The sequence below is a fragment of the Solea solea genome, chromosome 11 (genome assembly GCF_958295425.1).
Source record: "Solea solea chromosome 11, fSolSol10.1, whole genome shotgun sequence".
Taxonomy (NCBI): Eukaryota; Metazoa; Chordata; class Actinopteri; order Pleuronectiformes; family Soleidae; genus Solea; species Solea solea.
The window spans coordinates 14,255,158-14,273,813 of record NC_081144.1 but is presented as its reverse complement, the minus strand read 5'-3'; the positions used below and the strand labels follow the sequence as shown (position 1 = coordinate 14,273,813).

The window sequence follows — 18,656 nt, the reverse complement described above, 5'->3', positions numbered from 1 at the left end:
TTACGCCTCTCGTCATCTGAGCTCAATAAAATAAAGAAAATAAATAAATAAATAAAACGTTATTTCACAGCAAAATTGTTTGCGTTGTTTTCAGGGTTAAATATTTTAGATTTTATCCACCGACAGTCACTGGATAGAAGAATCAAACAGTTACTTAAGGCGGCAGTTTGGGAGAGCACTCTTGAATACAAAACCTGTCAATGTACACCTCCTTCGGGCACATTGGTACACCACATAACACATGTTCCTCTCTGCTGGCTGGCTCAGAGTGGAGAGGATGCTGTGTAGTTTTGTGGTGAGGTGTACTGTTGCTTCTGTTGCATTTTCTCCCACTGGTTTGACATTCAAGATCGCTCAATTATGTATGAACGGCAAGCAATATCCTTTACCATCAGGCCCCAATGTAACATATTTCATTTTCAAGGGCTGCAGAGCACAATCAGACCCTCTGTGTAATTACGACTTATTAAAAATGACTCCAAATTATCAGTGGATCTGTGGGTTGGTGTCTGGGTCCAAACTGAGAGCTGCTGCACTATATTACTTGCAAAATAAAAATTAAAAAAAACATCCCATGTGGCTGATGCTCTGTCGGAAAAAGCTCCCTGCCCTTAAATCACTAAACACTACAAATAAATAAAGGGAAAATCACAAGCATTATTGAATTTGTAAGCGTATACGTAATGTGACAGAGAGCACCTTCCGATGCATTTTTTTTCTCTCTCCATCTATAAAAATGAGTGGCTTTGGGGAATAAGCCTTGTTGGAAAGCAACCCTCAATGACTTGTTACCACACACTTTAAGCACTTTCGTGACCGTTTTTTGCTCCTTATATACAATCTCATAATGAGAAAACACAGTTCAGCAGAGAAAAGACATCTCAAACAGCATGTTTACCCCTCACACAACATGGAGGAATTAAAAATGGATGAGCACCCCATCCATTATTTCAACCTCCAAATGGCAAAATCTGTATAAAGCCCTGAGTATCCGTCTGGGTGAAAATAAATAAATCAAATATGCACTTCAGTGTTTCCTGCTCTTTTTCTGCACAGGATACAGTGTGGGCACATCCTGCTCTTGAAAACATCATGAGCTTTCTAAACGTATATAAATAAATCAGGAGTTTTCAATTAGCCATCGCATCTTTTCTGTTAATTCAAATGATTTTGTCACTTTTCTGGGGCAGGGCACATAAAATTTAGATTACTTCTCCTCGCGCCGTCGTCCCACACGGCTTTTCTCTATCTGAACTATTGTAATTTGTGAACACAGTGTGTCAGATGTGATTTTGCTGTAAAGTCATTAATTATATGCAACATCAACGCAATGTGGGGGAAAACGTTAAAAAATTTAGCATCGCAAGACAACTGGAAAAATGCGTGCCGAAACAAGGAAAAGAAGCACTAACATTCACAGTTTTTCAATGAATTATACATGGATGTTTTTTTTTTTTCCTGCTTCACAAGAACTCATCCAGTCTGACTTCACCGTCACTCGCATCTTAAAATGAATATCAATGACTTTTATGACTTTTCACATGCAGCGGTGCTGTTTGCGTTCCTCTCATTAAGGGAATTGTTGACTATATGAGTCATTGTGCTATGGGCTGATTGCATTAGCAGCCCGTGTGTACACAAGTGGAAAAACAGTAGGAGAGTGAAAAAAGGAGTCACGAGTCAAGACAAGAACGCGTGCGATTCAAACTAATTTGAGCATGTGAAATCAGCATTGAACAACAAGCGTTTAAAAAAGGGCCAGAAAGTTCAGATCCTTGCACACTCGCAGCGTGAGGAACGACAATCATCAAAATGCTTCTTCCTCTTTCTTTCTTTTTTTTTTTAAAAAAGCATTGGAGCGTTTTCTGTTCAGTCTCTTTGCAGAACAAAGTTATAGACAATATTAACTGGCTTGTAATTACCTCACCGACTGCATTTTCAACAAGACTGAACAAAAGTAATCCAGCCTGTGTTTTATTGCGGCTCCCCAGCCGCTCACCTAACGGCAGCCGTGTGTGCTATACATAAAGGTGCAAAGGAGGGAGATAAACTGTCGGTGCATCACGTCGACAGCAGCTTACACGACCTGCCCTCTGAACTCTGTTAACCAAGACAGACAAAGACGTCCATCGCTGGCCCGCCAAACAACTTTGCCTCGTTTTGAAGGTATTTTTCATGGCTCCCTTTACACAGTAATTATATTCCAAATCATTATGTGTTGTAAAGTCTATTGACCCCTTGTAAACTTATATTTACCAAGCTGGAACAGTTAATGAAATAGTCTTTTAATTAGCACTCCTCTAAAGGGTGGAACATCTGAAGGGGTCCCTGTTTTGTTTTGGCTTTGTGGTTGACTGAATGGTGCAGATCCACTGCTCTCAGATAAAACACTAATATCTTAATTAAGACGTGCCATTTAACTGTTTACAGTCAAAGTCAACACCGCTGTGCACACGTCTGTTCCAGAGGCGGCACCTGCAGTACAGGAATATTCACCGCGCCATGAATCAATAAAACAATATCATAATTTCTTCTTTTGTTGTTTTGTTTTTTTTAGGGCCAGGTCGTTTTTCAAGCTTGACTGATTGAAAGTGGTCTCAGTACTCAAGGTAACAACTGGAGAGGGGGTGAGGGGGTTCTTTGCTGCTTGTATAATGCAGTCTTTGGCAGGCTCTCTCTTTGTATTAGATACATTAGGAAGGAAATGTGCAGTAACTTAAAAATGCTCATGTGAAAAAACATGGAATGTATTAAATTAATGGTCTCTTTTGCCTCAGGGCAGTAATGAAAAGGGACCCCCAATGAGTTCATTTTTCACGGCTTTGGTTATGCATTCAACACTCTAATTGAATTTCAATGTAAGTTTTAGAAAGTCTTTATTACGGTGACTCTTGATGTAAATTACATGTGATCTGTCGTGGGACTTTCACCCATTAAGTAATTTAATTGTGACATGCACTTTCCACACACCTCATGCTTTTATGCCTATTCTTCCTTATCTAAATTGTCAGTTTCTTCTATTATTGGTGCTGTTTATGTGGATTGAGGAGAGGATTCTGCATGTACTTAAAAGGAGAAATTGCTCGTCTCCCCCATCCTAAGAGATGGGAGAGCAGCCGACAGCTAAAGTATACTGGAATACGCGCAAGTCACAAGGATTTCTGAGATGTTTGCAGATGAATGCACACTGCGCATTTTAAAGTAGATTATTAGATTTGTCCTGTGAAGAGGGAAAATATCGGATGCAAAGCAAATGGAATATATAATGTTTTCTAAATTCTTCACAACAGAAGTCAGCCGCAAAATAAATCTGAACACCTTTTATAATGGAGGGCAACATAAAAAATTTACATTATCCAAGAGAAATCAACAGAAGTTATTATTATATTTTATGATATTTTTTATGATTGTGCTTGTTTTGTGTTTCTAACGCTGTGAATTGTTTCCTAAGACCTGATGCCTGCAGGCAGATGTGACTTTTGTCTGTCTCCATCTAGTGTTCTTTCTGAGCTTTTAGAACATAAATAGAAAATCCCCCCCCGCCCTTTTCCTATAACATCAAGGTTTCCTTAAAGAACAACAAAAAAAAACAAGCTCACACGCAAAGGAGGCGGAAATGTTAATCACAAACTGTATGTTTCTCATCCCAGACGTGGGACACATGTGAAAGTGCATGAGCGATCTGAAATACTGGGGCTGAAGTGACCGGATCGTTAGTGGGGGGAAGAGGCTTGACCTGATATTTCCTCTGTTGTTTGGTCAGGAAAGGGACGTTATTGTAAAAGGGCTGTAAAGATAAATAACCTTCCCGTTTCCATGGCAAAGGCACAAACAGTAGCTGCTGAAGACAAAAGAGCGGCAGACAATAAATCCAACACTGTCAATTTTGTTTAGTTTTCAGAGTGTTTTTGAGGGAAATATGGTTTCAAAATAAGCCGTCACGTCCATTTTTTTCCATGGAGAAAGGGAAATCGGATCCGTTTTTTTCAGCTTTTTCTGAACAGGCCACAGTTTCATCTTGCGTACTTTTTTCCAGGCTACGCCATCCTGATTGGTAATAGGAATATCTGACACCATATTTTGCTCTTGGCTCAGGAAACCCCTAGTACAGCTGTATACATGTTTTTATAGCCTTTGAAAGAAAGGGTATTGTTTTAAATTCCTAAGATGCTTTGTCCAGCCTTCAAATTTAAGTGGAAAACCATCCCAGGCCCTATTTTTTTCACAAGCTAAACAATCATGAGTGGACATGCCCCACTGAGTTCAACCAGAGTTTATCTCATTAAAAAGAAATCCAAGTTCACCTTTTCTTACAGTACAAGTGTACATGAACGTAAAAAATAAAAAAAGGTTCAAATCTTTCATCACCACCATCACCTCCATGGCTGCCCTCTCTGTGTCCCCCCCCAACATCTACCCATCTCCCCATCGTCAGGGGGAAGCGAGCCTCATCAGAAGCGAGGCATGATGAGGAGCAGCCTTATCACTCCAATACAAGAGCAAACACAGGAGTCTTTACAGCATGTCGTCACAGCAAGATAACTGCCCTTTAAGAAGCCCAAAGACATGACCAATCCCAAGTAGTCTTTTATCTTGACAGTTTGCCGCGCTTTGTTTGCCTTTTCTGTGAAGCCTGGGTATAAAAGAGCAGCCTCTGTAAGCTGTGGCTGATTAGGATCTAATTGTTAACAGTCCCTTTGCCTTTTTATTATCAGCATAGGGTTGCCATACATGCAGTAGGTAACGGTCTTTTCGGTGTTATGAAGCACTCTTCCCGTGCTGCTCTTGTGTTACTCAAGTACTAGTTAGCACTGAGGTGGCATGAGAGGAGCCCCCAGCTCGTCGACATCAACAACAACAACAAAAACAACATCAACAAACAGGAATTGATGGCGAGTGTTTATTATCTGGTTTAATTGCTCCTCATCTGGAGGATCTGACAGTTGCGGTTAATGAGAGCGGGAGTGGAGGCATGTGCAGTTGGCAGCGAGCTTCATAGTCTAAGACGTACAACTGTGTGTGTGTGTGTGTGTGTGTGTGTGTGTGTGTGTGTGTGTGTGTGTGTGTGTGTGTACGCGTGTGCGAGTGCGGTGAAAAAAGGATCGACCACATTCCAGCTTATAGCAGCACAATGGCAATCATCAAATGATTCATCAAATTGTCAGAGAAGACCACTAAATCAAGAATTTCAAGTCAATCCTGAGGCCTCTGTACTGTACCCTGTGTGTCACTACTGCAAAAGGTCTGCAATAAATACACCTGCACAAACACACACACACACACACACTATAGAAGAGGCCACACTAGACCCGAGCCCCTGTGCAGGCCGTGTCCAGTAATCAGATGCCGAGCAAAGACAGGATATCACTGAAATCGAGCCTCTTCCTCAATTTTTCATCTGGCTTGCAGCAGACCTGGCAAAGGTCCAGAGAGGGACCTCCCTGACATTGTGCCTTGTCACGCACACACATCCATGCATGGTGTGACAAAGAGAACCTCAGGACCAGGAGGCCTTTAGGGTCCGCATAGAAGGCCTGCAGGAGAGGAGAGGAGAGGACCGATGCTCTCTCCTCAGCAGAAACTGGGTGGAATTGTACTTGTTAGGACGGTTTGCTACATTACTGAATGCCAGACACACATTAACACCGATATAAACACAGATCACCACAACCACCATCAGAGGCTCATTGTCCCATTCATAAATTTCTCCTGTTGAGAAACACGGGCATTTTTTAAACAGGGCATGCATGCACGCCCCTTTTACTACTCCGTCTCAGCAGGCTCACATGGGAACGATTAGGGGCATACGCAAGTTTGGCAAAGGTTCCTAGCAACCAGCTGCATCTGTTTTTATTTACCTTTCACTCTGGTGCTGGATAATGTCATGAGCACATCTGCTACTGTGCAACGTAACCGTGGTTACATGCGTGGTTGACCCATGATTCTGTAATTACCCGCCAAGCGAGATGAAGAGGCCCAGCAAACCACTCAAAGCCACACAGAGCCTTCCTCCCCCGCTTCCTCCTCCTCCTCCTCCTCGCGCCTGTGGAGTGGCATGAAACTGTGTCTGCCTGAGAGCTGGAAGCCGGCGAGCAGAGGAAGTTGAAGTGGCATTTAATGACCCAAAGTTGTCCACAATAGTAATTTTGACTTCATTTCTGTCAGTTAATGACACTCTCTTTCCATTTTGCTGGCTCAAACGGTGTTATTCTCCAATGAGCCGAGATGTGATATATACTTATCAAATTTACCACTCTAAACTGACCTGATTGTTCGTTTGTGGTTATGTGGCACGAGCTGTGCAGACTGTCACTCAGACCCAATGCTGGGCTGCTCTGGGAAGTCCGAAAACACACTTAACTAGAGATATTTCATTCATATTTGCAGCTAAATGGAGTCTGAACTATTAATGGCTCTACAGAGTGTTCAATGTTTAAAAAAAGATGACACCCATATGTCGGTAATGGTGGGAGAAAAGGAATTAGTCACAGGTGGAACATTTCTGCTTCAGGGAAGCAAAGATGTCTATGTGACGTTGAACAGTTCTGAATGAAACTAGCCAAAAGTTTTCACTTCCTCCAAAGGACTCCAGGTTGTTTGAAATTCTGTAGGTTCACGTCTTTACACAGCAACCTCAAAGCAGCCAATCAAGAAAGGACTTGTTTGTAATAATCACGAGTGATTATGAGCAATAACAATGAAGACCATATATGGATCACTTCACAGAAGCAGTGTGTGTGGGGGGCTGGGTGTCACCATGCTTAGCATCTCCCAGATGTGCAAACCATATGCTCGGACTGAAATTAAAACAAAAAAGAAACAGTGAAACATGAAAGGGATTTTTAACTTTGTAAAGACAGTTAACAGTCGATACAGATAGGGTAATGGCCGAGAAAGGCCACATGAAAGAAGCGGGGATGTTGGCGTGCTTTTTGCACCACTTATTCCATTTCCTGCTCATAAGTTCACTGAGCAGATGGAGACCAAAGGCACAAGGAAGTTTAGATTTTCTGCCCCACAGCCCATTGTATATGATGCATGTAACTGCGCAACACTGCACTGTTATCATTTACAGGCGCTTTGGTGCATACCAAGAGGTCACAATAACAGAGGTGAAAAAAAAAAACGGGGGACACAAAAAAAACCCATCTTCAGCCACTTAAGTCAACAGAATCTGGTACATGTTTTTAATTTGATAATTTGATTGATTTTTAACACATTTAAATCACTACACTGGCAAACATGCTACATTTTCCCGTCTCTATGGGTATTTCATAATTAACATACAGCTCAAACAGTAATGAATGAAAAACTACAACAAAGGGTGAAAGTAAGTTCACGGCAAAAACATTGAAACCTGGGTTAATTTGGAAAAGAGCATGTGAAGGCAGCCTGCGCTCAGAGGCAGAAGTCAGAAAACACATTCAACACTGCCCTCTACTGCTGACACTGTGTGCTGCAGCACATGTCACAGAAAGCACCACCACTGCAGCTGAACAGTCCGAAACATGACACGTTTTCTTCTCAGGAGAAAACCTTCATACAGCATCACGTTCACCCTAACACACATGAAAGTGTGATATTCATCATGGGCGAGAAGTGGCATTTTTAATAACTGCCTCTACAGTTTCTCTGGTGCCACCAGCGATAACTGCAGAGTCTTCTCTACATCAACCTGTTGTGCTGCTTGGGTAGACACATGTTTATTTAACGCCTGCCTTGGCTGTGTCTGGACTATGTCCACCCTCAGGCAACGGCTGGCAGAGGTCTGGCTGTATTTCTGCTTGTATAATCAACGTGCACATCGCTGACCGACCACAGCCTTTCCTCAAAGACAGCAAACAGACATGTATCACATGGAACCAGTGAGAAAAACAAAAGGAATGAACCCAGAGGCCTCAAAGCAGTGGAGGATATTAAAATATGGTGTTTGCTTTGGTACACTGAATTATGATGTTTCCGTTGGCAAAGGTTCTGACAGTTTGTCACAGATGTTGTCAGGTTTCCTCTCTTTCCAAATCCACTTCAGTTTTGTTTGATTTTGCTGTTCCTGACTCTTTCCAGTTGTGTTGAATTGTAGATATTCTTGTTATATTACAACCTCTGTGTGGAAAGTCAAGTCCGTTACAGTTGCACTGAAGGAAGTGTCAGTGTCGTCATCAAACTCTCCCACGTTGAATCTTTTGTCATCTCTTCAGTATGAGAATTAAAACTGCCGCCCTCTGAACTAACTGCAGAAAATGCCATCATGTCATGTCATCTCTTCTACTGTCTTGTTCTGTGTCTCGGCGGAGTGATCCGATAACAGTCATTCTGTAGTTAAACTCTTATTTATAGGGTTGAGCATGGATGGGTCTGTGATGTTTGGCTCAAGAGAGGATGTGATGTAAGATGCCGCAGGCCCAGCTGTGGGGGTGTGAGTTCATCATTTTTAGTAAAGGTGAAATTAATTATATATTTAACATCTAAAAGTGATTTTTATGACAACACAATTCCGAGTAATATGGCAGATTAATCGTTCAGGATCGTTTACACAACATTTTCCCTGTAACACAAACACAAACATCTATCTCAGTTCCCAGCATTAATGTAATACTTTTTTTTATTATTATTATTATTATTATTATTATTATTATTATTATTATCATTATTATTAGTATTCCACCATTGTGACTCACTAATTAAAGTACATTTCTCCTCCAACATGTTCTTACTGCCAGCTCTCTTGAATGTCTGAGCCCCACGTATACACTCATTTGACACTAAAAAGCTTTATGCTCACCTTAAATCTAAACTTAAAGGTCCAGTAAGTAAGAACTAGTGATATCAAATGGTGAGACGGCAAAATGGAGGCATTCTCCACTCCCTCCTCCCTTTACAAAGCACATCAGGGAACTACGGTGGCCTTTGCCTACGAGAAAGAATGTCATTCTTCCTCTTTTGTGTCGCGAGTTTCCACTTCAAAATACAAGATGTACAAACTGGCTAAGTTGTCCTCTGGTGTAGAAACGTTGTAGTGCAAGCCACTGTTTAAAGTACTTATAACGTGCTTATTCAAAAGCTACAAGCTACCAAATCATGTTCTTTTAAATTGCAGTTATACAGTTATATACACAACGTTATGGGTCATATCTTCATACTGGACTTTTCATTTTTAGGATTGTGTGACACCAATGTGTGACCACAATGCTACAGACAGATTTTTTTTAAATAAAATTGTGACAGTAAGAACAATATTTGTAGTAAACTCACCAATATATAGATATTGCGTTATCAAAGGGAGGTTTGGTTAATAGGTAGTAATTTGGTGGATTTCTGAACAACAATCAAATGATAAAACTGATAAATATGGGCTTAAAAGGCAATCACTTTTGGTCAGGATACTGTCATATGTATATGAAAAATATCAAAATCCTCATTTCTTTAAGATATAAGCTCCGGCACATCTCTCTTTGGTTTTTGGCCGATCTCGTTGTTTACCATATATCACTTTTATATTTACTTCTATCTTACTTTAAACTATGTGAAGGGTGCTAAAGTTGAAAGATTAAGAGACCGACTGTGCGACAAACAAAATTAAGTGCCTGGTGTGACAACAGTAAAAGCCTTGCAATGGCTAGTGGTCAAAATATCATCTGATAATTAATCACCACTTTGGTTTTACTGTGCTCATCAGCAAAACACTCACCTGTGCATGGCAGTGTGTTCTCCATGGTCCAGTGCATTTTGTGATTTGTCTCTTTGAAGGTGAGCACAACGTCCACCCTGTAGAAGGACTGCAGGAGTTGTTTGCTGTCTGCACAGGCCTATAAAACAAAGCCAGTTTGGATGTTTTACATTGAATTTAATCCTTCTCAGAATAATCATGTCAGAAATTCACCCAAATATTAGACACACAATATAATACATATGATAGCCACCTTGGTCTGGAGTATTTGGGTTGTAGGAATGACCAGGGACACAAATTCCCCCGTCTCATGCACAGTGAAATTATTGGTCTGGTTCACAGACACGTCCCTGACTGTCAGTCCCTCACTGTCAAAGCCGCCCCGCTTGGTCAAGCCCATGCGTCTTTTGAAAATGTGCAGCACTGTCTCCTCCGCCAAGAATGTAGTCACTACAATAACAACAAGGATAAAACACCGTATGTTACAGGGATCAGCAATGGAAACGCAACTACTAAATGCATTTACTCAGTCACTGTAATAAGTAACAAAAGTGAAATACTAATTTCCATTCCATGTTGTGCAACACTATACTTTTTTTAAATTCCTCTTTTTATGATAAAATCCTAGAATACAGTAGTTTTTAACCTTTACTATTTTAAATATGGTTCCAAAAATGTAACTGTAATTGCAAATGTAAATTTGCAATTAGTACTTTTACTCATAAATCTCCAAATATGAGTTATAGTTACCTAAATGTTAAATGTATTTTCTAATCTGAGTGCTTCTCCCATACACAGTGGAATAAAGATGATGAATGGTGTGACAAAAGAAAAAGAACTTCCAGGTCTCACTCTCTCACACTCCATTCTTACCGTTTGGACAAACAGCTTCCATACTGTAGGCATACTGACCACTGACCAGCTTCAAGGCCAAAAACTCTGCTTCTTCATCCAATACCTATGTAATTAACAACAATAATACAAATTAAAAAAAAAAAAAAAAACACCCAGAAATAATTGTGACTTTCATATGTAGTCTTGCAAACGGTCACTAGGTGGTAGTATGATGCAAGCGCTTAGTCACCTCCACAGGGCTCAGGAGGTCGCTCCTTCTGCCTTGAACTACAATGTCAGGTCCATTTATCACAATGTTCATCTGGATCAGGCTGGCATCCTCTACAGCCACAACGAGGTGATCGCTCAGAGACAGTGACCACTGTAACTGCGTCACAAAAACAACAATAACTGCCAAAAACAGATCTGTTCAATTTCGTTCTCTCATCCATACACATCTACAAATATATTTGCACAATTATAAAGCATACCTCATTATTCCAGTTGTCATGGGGAACTTGTCTGATCACCTGAAGGCACACATATCTTATCAGAATGACAAAACCACATGAAACTGCGAATAAAAAACATTGTATTGTGATGAACGTTGGTGTGCATTTACCTGGATAAACTCTGGGTTACACTGGACTCTCTCCCTGCTGGGCAGCACAGAAACCACAGGACATGTCATTATGAAGCTGTGAGGTCGGCCTCCGAATCGATTTATCCTCTTCACCAAATTCAGCGTGAGAACATGGAAGCCATGCTAAATATTGACAGTGAAATCAGACATTCGTCACCATGATGCTGACTGCAAAAGGTCACATGTCACATGTGTGTTTCTTGTGAAGAGTGACATACCTGCTGTTGGACAAAACATCCAGTGTAACTGACTCTAAAAATGAAGTTCTTGTCGGGGTCTTTGTGCAGTGAAAATCCACAGGCAGACAACTGGAGGTTTAGGTGATCCAACGAGGCAAGGTTGACTTTACGGAAAAGAAAAAAGTGGGAAAGGTGAATCTGAGACTCATCATCATTTACAGCATAATCCGCTGCCTCTTACGTGACCCCACAATTACCTTGGATTCGTAAGGCCCCAGACAGCCAGAGTCCCAAGCCGTCAATTCTTGCACGGTGAATCCACATGTCCATGTATTCAGAGAAACATGCCACATCTCCCTCTGAAAATACAGGTCGACAAAATGTTCAGGTACCATGTGAAAACACTGCAAACCTTCGTACTGCTAGTGTACTGCAAAATAAAGACTTACCTGTTACTGTTGCCTTTGCACCAACCCAGTCTCTTTCCTGATTGGACATCACATTCCTCGTGATAAGACACTGTAAAACACTAAGAGTGTGGAATTAAAGAATTCGTATTTTTAACACGGTGAAGTCCATTAAGTCAATGTTTGCAAAAAAATATTTCACTTACATAGTTGTGAAGAGGATGCCAAATCGTTTCTGATCCATGACAGGTCCACAGATGGAAACACCAGTGGGTCTCTGACTCTGGCCTATTTGTAGCCAAAGTGTAGGGGCTGATGTGTATGTGGGGGGGGGGGGGCACAGGTGTGTTTACTCTGACTTGTTAAAGGCAAGTGACAAAAAGGTAATAAATTAAAGCAGTCGTAAACTTCCAGGTTGAAAGGATCACAATGTTTTTTTAAGGTATGCACACTAAAGACTAAGGGCTTAATACCAAAAAAAAGATTAGTAAAAAAGAAAAGTGACTTTAGTGAGCATCTCAATTCATAAAGACCCCAAAACTGCTAAATCAGCTCTAATTGAAATGTCTATAACAAGAAATGGTCAACAAATTGAGTTGGTATCCACTTTTAAATATTTAGGATTATTAATTGATGACCACTTGTCTTTTAAGGAGCACATTTAGTATATTGCAAAAGTATGTTTCATTTTGTGTGAAAAAGAAATTGGTGAAAACAACTTTTTTTTCCTGTAATTGTTAACGTCACAGAGGCGTGTTGTATATTAATGATTCTGCTCATTGTCTTTTCAAGCTGGATAGAGTTTATCATGCAGCATTGAGATTCATTACCAACTCTGGTCCCCTAAATCACAATTGTCTAATCTATTCTAAAGTTAACAGGACGTCTTTATGTGCCCGGCACCTCAGTCATTGGTATGTGTTTATTTACCAAACCATTTTGGCTATTCTATTTGTCTTGTCTTTTTTTTTTTCTGTCTGTCTGACATAACTATAGTGGAGCTATATGTGTAGAAGCTAAAAACAGGGTAATACAAAATGGCTGCCTCTGTAGAGAAGACCCACTTCAGAATATGAATGAATATTTTGAAGTGGTATTGAAAACATTAATTCATTCAATCAGGTGTCTGTACACTCAAAACTCATCAGAATAGTTATTTTATATTCCATTTCGGCCAAAAGAAAAAAATACTACAAAAACCTTTCATGCTGGACCTTTAAGGAATTGGAAAATCTGAAAAAATATTAAATCTCTTTATTTAAAGAAAGGTATGACACATGATAGATATTAAATTGAATTTCTTTTTCCAGTGCACCTTTTCTTTAGTTTTTTAAAAATATTAATCTCTGTGGTTACATTTGAAAGGGTCCACCAGGAACTTGAAACTTTAATTTAAGTTTAATTTAAATCAAATATGTACAATATATAATGGCTACGGGTGATGTAAGGTGAAACATTGGAGTAAATGATGCTTATTTTTTATTTGGACATCCCTATAAAAATCACCAGTGTGCCCTCCCAACGCGATGATGTCATTTTTTTTTTACAAGGTGAGTGGCATCATGGTGCGGCCATTTTGTTAGCTATCGTTGAGGTTACAGGGGCTAGCTACTTTGCTCTGACGGTTGAGTGCTTCAATTTCAGTCAATGAGTGAAGTTGACGATTTTTTTCTTTGGGAGCAACATTCTACCACACGCTGACAGACAAGAGGAGAGCGTACGTGTTTGCTGGTACCGCGCTAAACCGGATGACCATTCATATTTGAGTTTGCTAGCCTGTTAGCTCAACCGGCTAACTCATCTGCGCGTGTCGTCAGATGAAATTAAAACACACGGCTTTCATGACCAACGCTCGTTTAATACCATAGAGCTGTGACTTGCGTTTTTCACATAGTTTGTGACTGACTGCTCTTGGACGTCGTTGCTTTGCCTGGTTAGCATAGCTACTTTTAAGCGAGGATCAACGTTTCAAACTCGAGTGCATCATCCCGGGGTTAGCTGATACTAACTCTGAGCTCCGTCAGCTGATAGCTTGTGGACCAGCACTCAGTCTCTCCGACCATGTCGGAGCTATACATCCGTGTGGCTGAGGATGAAAGCGAGGAACCCATGGAGATTCCCTCTGAGGATGATGGGACTGTTTTGCTGTCGTCGGTGGCGGCTCAGTTTCCAGGGGCGTGCGGGCTGCGCTACAGGAACCCGGAGTCCCAATGCATGAGGGGAGTCCGGCTGGTGGAGGGTGTTCTGCATGCACCTGAGAACGACTGGGGAAGTCTGGTCTACGTCGTCAATTATCCCAAAGGTGAGGCGGATGTAGGTGTGAATGCCTACAGTATGTTTTTAACATCTGTGTCTCTACATTAATCAATATTCACTGTAGATGCAACCAGACTGCAAACACGCCAGTTTATTAGGTACACTGAGCTACAACGTTAGCATTCTTGTACTATTAAGGCTTTAATGATGAGAATTTCTGATGATTTAACGTGAAAGCAGTATTTTGGTGTTTTTGGATGTAACTGCTTTTGTCAAAGCTGTTTTAGTCTAACTTAAAGGTAACACTAAACACCTTTGGCATAGGGTAACGTTGAATGAAATTAACAATCAATTATTAAACCTACCATTTTGATAAGATTATGGGGTTTGAGTATTTTATGTTCTGCAATATCACTTCAATGTGAATATTGTGTCTTTGTTACTCTAGGATGGTAAACATGTATTAGATATCTAATTTCTTATTTGAATACAATGTGGTAAACACTGATTGACATTTCACACCATTTTGCATTTTGTGGACAAAACTGCTAGTTTATTAATTGTTATAATAATTGTTAGATTAATCTGTGTAAGCCCAAACATAAACCACAAACAGCTGTGCTGCCTCGGTTACATTTGTTGTAGCAACACCATAGGTCACTGCTGTGTATTGGGGGCCCTCGTGTTTTTCAACATGATAGTGGTGCTGTTCTCAACAAAGCCTGGGTCCATAAATAATTTCATGAGTTTGGTGTACAATAACCTGAATAGCATTCATTGAGATCTGACCTGGGATGAAGTGCAACGCTACTGGCAAATCATCAAATGATGAGCTGAATAATCTGTGTCCCTATGCTTCTATGGTGTGATTAAGTTGCTGGACCTCTAAACCACAACATAGGTTATTGGTTTGACTCTTGGCTTTTTTTGGGTGGTGTGTATTTTCATTTCATTGACCTTTCTCACGCGCATAATTTTGAATCTGTTCTCCACAGACAACAAAAGGAAGATGGAGGAAATAGATGCTGCTTCCGCCGTTAAAGTTAAGAGGGGCTTTCAGAAGACATCAGATCTCATTGTCCTCGGGCTGCCATGGAAAACGTCTGAACAAGACCTGAAAGACTATTTCAGTACCTTTGGGGAGGTCATCATGGTGCAGGTATGTCTCATATGACTAGAATTTTGTCTTTTTTTTTTTAATCAATATTTCTGAGCTGGTCATTAGCTTTAAATAAATTTAAAATTTGTGGTTTAGTGTAAATTGTGAACAGACATTGCACTACTGTGTTGGCTGCAGGTCAAGAGAGATGCAAAAAATGGCAACTCAAAAGGATTTGGATTTGTCCGTTTCACTGACTATGAGACACAAACCAAAGTCATCGCACAGAGACACATGATTGATGGACGGTGGTGTGATTGCAAACTTCCTAACTCGAGGGTAAGTTGATGAGTTTCTTTAATTCTGAGTAAAGCCTGGTATAATTACCATTCTAATTACCCAGCTGATGTAGGGCATGAGGATGGACCACCGCCAACACAACAGAGTTCAGTTTTTTGTTGTTGGTAAATTATGGCAATATTCACTTGAAGATCTGTTGCACTGTAATCAAAGATGTCAGAAAAACAAGCATGAATTAGTCCACAGCATGACTTGTATTGAATTTACTTGAATTGTAGATCATGTAATTCACGACTGTCTCCTGTCCTCTAAGATGTGTCCTGATGAGCCGATGCGGAGCCGTAAAATCTTTGTTGGCCGCTGCACAGAGGACATGACACCTGATGACCTGAGGCAGTACTTTATGCAGTACGGTGAAGTCACCGACGTCTTCATCCCTAAACCTTTCCGTGCTTTTGCATTTGTCACGTTTGCCGACGATCAGGTGAGGCTCATCTTAAATGGCACATTATTAGATAACATACAAGATGGGGAAGTTGGCGTGTGCCAAATGACTTGTTGTACACAACGTGTGTCAGTCTTACCGCATTAGCTATATTACAAATTGCAATGTTGGTAGTAGGACATAAGATTAGATTTGAGTGATGTAATAACTGCATGTGATAAGATCTTGACTGCAGCGGTAATCAACTGCTCACTACTTTCACAGGTCGCCCAGGCCTTGTGCGGAGAGGACTTGATCATCAAGGGTGTCAGCGTTCACATCTCCAATGCAGAGCCCAAACACAATAATAGTAGGCTAATGATGGAGCGCGCGCGGTTTGGGGCTGGTGGGTTCAGTCAGGGTTATGGCAGTAATCGTGGTGGGCTTGGCAGTGGTAGCAGTGGGGTTAACTTTGGGGCTCTCGGTCTAAACCCGGCGATGGTGGCTGCTGCCCAGGCAGCTCTGCAGAGCAGTTGGGGAATGATGGGAATGCTGGCTAACCAGCAGGGCCTGACCACAACCGCCGGCACAGCCACTACAACCCGAGACCAGACCTATAGCTCTGCTAGCACCAGTTTCAGCAGTCCCAGCTCAGCTAGCCTCGGCTGGGCTGCAGGCACTAACGCAGCCTCCAACAGTGGCTTCAGCTCTGGCTTTGGCACATCTATGGAGTCCAAGTCTTCTAGCTGGGGAATGTAGATAGTTTAGAGTTGACCTTTCTTTTCATTTGTTCTTCTTTTAACCCCCCCCCCCCTAATTTGGCCACTCTGGTAAGTATACCTATAGGGGGCGTCTGCTTATCTTTTTCAGTTTTTTTCTTTTCTTATTTAAAAATACACTGCCTTTTTATTTTGGTAAAGAGGATATTTGTACTTGCATGTGATGAATGATGCAGTCCTGCACTTGGTGGGTGAAGAGTTCAGTTAGTTAGACAAATTTGCCACACTACATTTTGTTTTTGAGGAAATTGTTTCACAGAGATAATCAAGCATGCGAGACAAATATTTAAACGTGCACGGGTATTTGAAGTGCTTGTCGGCCCCTCATAAAGTGGGCTTGATATGATTATGATTGTGTGTCTTTAAAGCAGTTGATTGCATCTTTTTGTTTGTTTTTTGTTTTGTTTTGAAAAACGCCTTCATGAAAGTTTCTTCTGCAGTTCACCAACTCTTTCCCAATTTCCCCGGAGGAAGCGCCTCATTGGCAGCAATGTTCGACAGATCTCGGTATCAGTTCCCCTCCTCCCATGTGTAAATGCTTTGTCATCAAAGAGCACAGCTTCACTCTGCATATACTGTATTAGACGGTGGGTGTTCCTTTTTTTCCTCTCCCCTTTTCTTGGATATAGAATGATGTCTGCTCTTGTCGCTTTTTGAGATCAGTGAATGGGATTGGTGTTGGACGGAGTGAGAGTGCGAGCGGGAGATCAAACTGAAAGGAGGCGCGTATGAGAGACTGATTGCAGTTTTTTCTTTTAAGACAAATGCCTGTGAGATTTCAAAGGCCTGTGACTTTGTGCGAGTGTGAGAGGCAGAAGAACGTACGAGTGTGTTCCTGAGTGCATCACAAGGACATTAATTGTGTCTTGAGAGGTCTCTGTTTTTCTGTCATCCATAATACTTAACACAATGAAATGTCAAGTGCAATGAGTATTTGTATCCTCTTTTGGCTTTATCTTTCTGTCTGGTTTGATGTGAAAGCTGTGTCTGCTTGCGTTTTTTATTTTTTTCTTGTTGTGACCACCCTCTGTGTGAAAATGTGACCGTTAGTGGAGTCTGTGTGTTGAGGGGGAAAAACTGAAAGTGTGTTGAAGTTTGCAAGTGAACCCAGAGTTTGATGTGGTGAATGTTTGACAAGTTCCCACTGAAAGTTTGTGTTTGAAGTGGTTATGAATGCATTTTCTATGTTTTGTGAAAACCAAGGGAAGTCTGAAATAAAATTGAGTTTGACTAGGTATAATACCCTGTTCATAGTGATTTATTTTTTGACTTGACATGAATTAAACTGCCGACACTTTAATTCACATGTATAGGGACCTCGGACACGGGCAGCCCAGGTTTACGTCTGAGTCTGGAGTCAGTTGTGGAGAAGATGAAGATATTGCAAACCAACATTGGGATTGGCGCACGACTGCTCAAATTCTGAAAAGCATCCTCTTCACCTCACTATCAAGAAACCTCGGACCATCCCTCACTGAAATTCAGTGGACCATACTCAATTGGGTTAAGCTATTTCATTGCACCTACAACAAAGGTGTTAAGGGTAGGACTAGAAAAGTTTTTGAAACTTCTGCCTACTCCTTGTTTTGCCTTATCTGAATAATTCACTTGGATTCTGTCTGTTTTAAATGTTGTTAGTTTCTTTGTTTGGCAGATTGTTTACAATTTCTTTGAAATAAATTGCTTCAGTCATTGAAATGTCACACCAACACGTTGACAGTCGCCATCTTTTCCCACACGTGTGCAACCCAGCGTCTGCCTTAAATCTGAAACATGCATGTCTTGTCAGTAGATCATTTATTCTTTGTCCACCACTACGGTGACCGACAGCTCTTTGAAGTATTAACTTGTAGGCTTCTTTGTGGTGAAAAAAAACAAACTATTTCATTAAGCCAGGAAGTGTTCTTTGTTGTTTTGTTTACCTTGATTGTAAAGTGGTTGAAATGTTTGAGCTGAGTGATTTTTCCAAGGGACTTGACGGACTGAACATGCCAGCAGAAATCCACACTTTGTATACTGAAAGATTTTAGTATTGCAGTGTAAAATAAAAGCTGAGTTTTTAATCTTC

The 18,656-nt window shown here is 40.9% G+C and overlaps 2 protein-coding genes across 5 annotated transcripts; one reads left to right on the top strand and one right to left on the bottom strand.

Moving 5' to 3' along the window:
* Positions 1–7,174: 7,174 nt before the first annotated feature.
* On the bottom strand, positions 7,175–12,173 carry c11h1orf127 (chromosome 11 C1orf127 homolog). Its single transcript, XM_058642575.1, has 11 exons — positions 11,937–12,173; positions 11,773–11,852; positions 11,581–11,682; positions 11,363–11,487; positions 11,124–11,267; positions 10,993–11,031; positions 10,752–10,889; positions 10,541–10,625; positions 9,921–10,117; positions 9,689–9,806; positions 7,175–8,406 (listed from the first exon to the last, which is right to left on the bottom strand). Exons 1-11 carry the CDS (start codon positions 11,972–11,974, stop codon positions 8,309–8,311), a joined length of 1,164 nt encoding a protein of 387 aa, XP_058498558.1. The 5' UTR covers positions 11,975–12,173; the 3' UTR covers positions 7,175–8,308.
* A 1,109-nt stretch (positions 12,174–13,282) lies between these two features.
* Positions 13,283–18,656, top strand: tardbpa (TAR DNA binding protein a). 4 transcript variants are annotated; one of them, XR_009241701.1, is made up of 7 exons: positions 13,287–14,032; positions 14,982–15,145; positions 15,284–15,424; positions 15,699–15,869; positions 16,095–16,215; positions 17,029–17,175; positions 17,902–18,656. XR_009241701.1 is itself a non-coding variant. In XM_058642574.1 (6 exons), exons 1-6 carry the CDS (start codon positions 13,792–13,794, stop codon positions 17,121–17,123), a joined length of 933 nt encoding a protein of 310 aa, XP_058498557.1. In that variant the 5' UTR covers positions 13,286–13,791; the 3' UTR covers positions 17,124–17,828. The 4 variants fall into 4 exon arrangements, 2 of the variants coding, with proteins under 2 accessions (XP_058498556.1, XP_058498557.1); XR_009241702.1 differs by having other exon boundaries at positions 13,289–14,032; positions 16,095–16,179; XM_058642574.1 differs by lacking the exon at positions 17,902–18,656 and having other exon boundaries at positions 13,286–14,032; positions 17,029–17,828.

Coding starts and splice junctions, on each gene's coding strand:
- c11h1orf127 (XM_058642575.1), bottom strand. CDS start 11,974: ATGGATCAGAAACGATTTGGCATCCTCTTCACAACTAT. Junction 11,683..11,772: donor TGCAAAGGCAACAGTAACAG/GTAAGTCTTTAT, acceptor CTGTATTTTCAG/AGGGAGATGTGGCATGTTTC. Junction 10,890..10,992: donor ATGACAACTGGAATAATGAG/GTATGCTTTATA, acceptor TTTGTGACGCAG/TTACAGTGGTCACTGTCTCT.
- tardbpa (XM_058642573.1), top strand. CDS start 13,792: ATGTCGGAGCTATACATCCGTGTGGCTGAGGATGAAAGCGAGGAACCC. Junction 15,146..15,283: donor GGGAGGTCATCATGGTGCAG/GTATGTCTCATA, acceptor TGTTGGCTGCAG/GTCAAGAGAGATGCAAAAAA. Junction 15,425..15,698: donor GCAAACTTCCTAACTCGAGG/GTAAGTTGATGA, acceptor CTGTCCTCTAAG/ATGTGTCCTGATGAGCCGAT.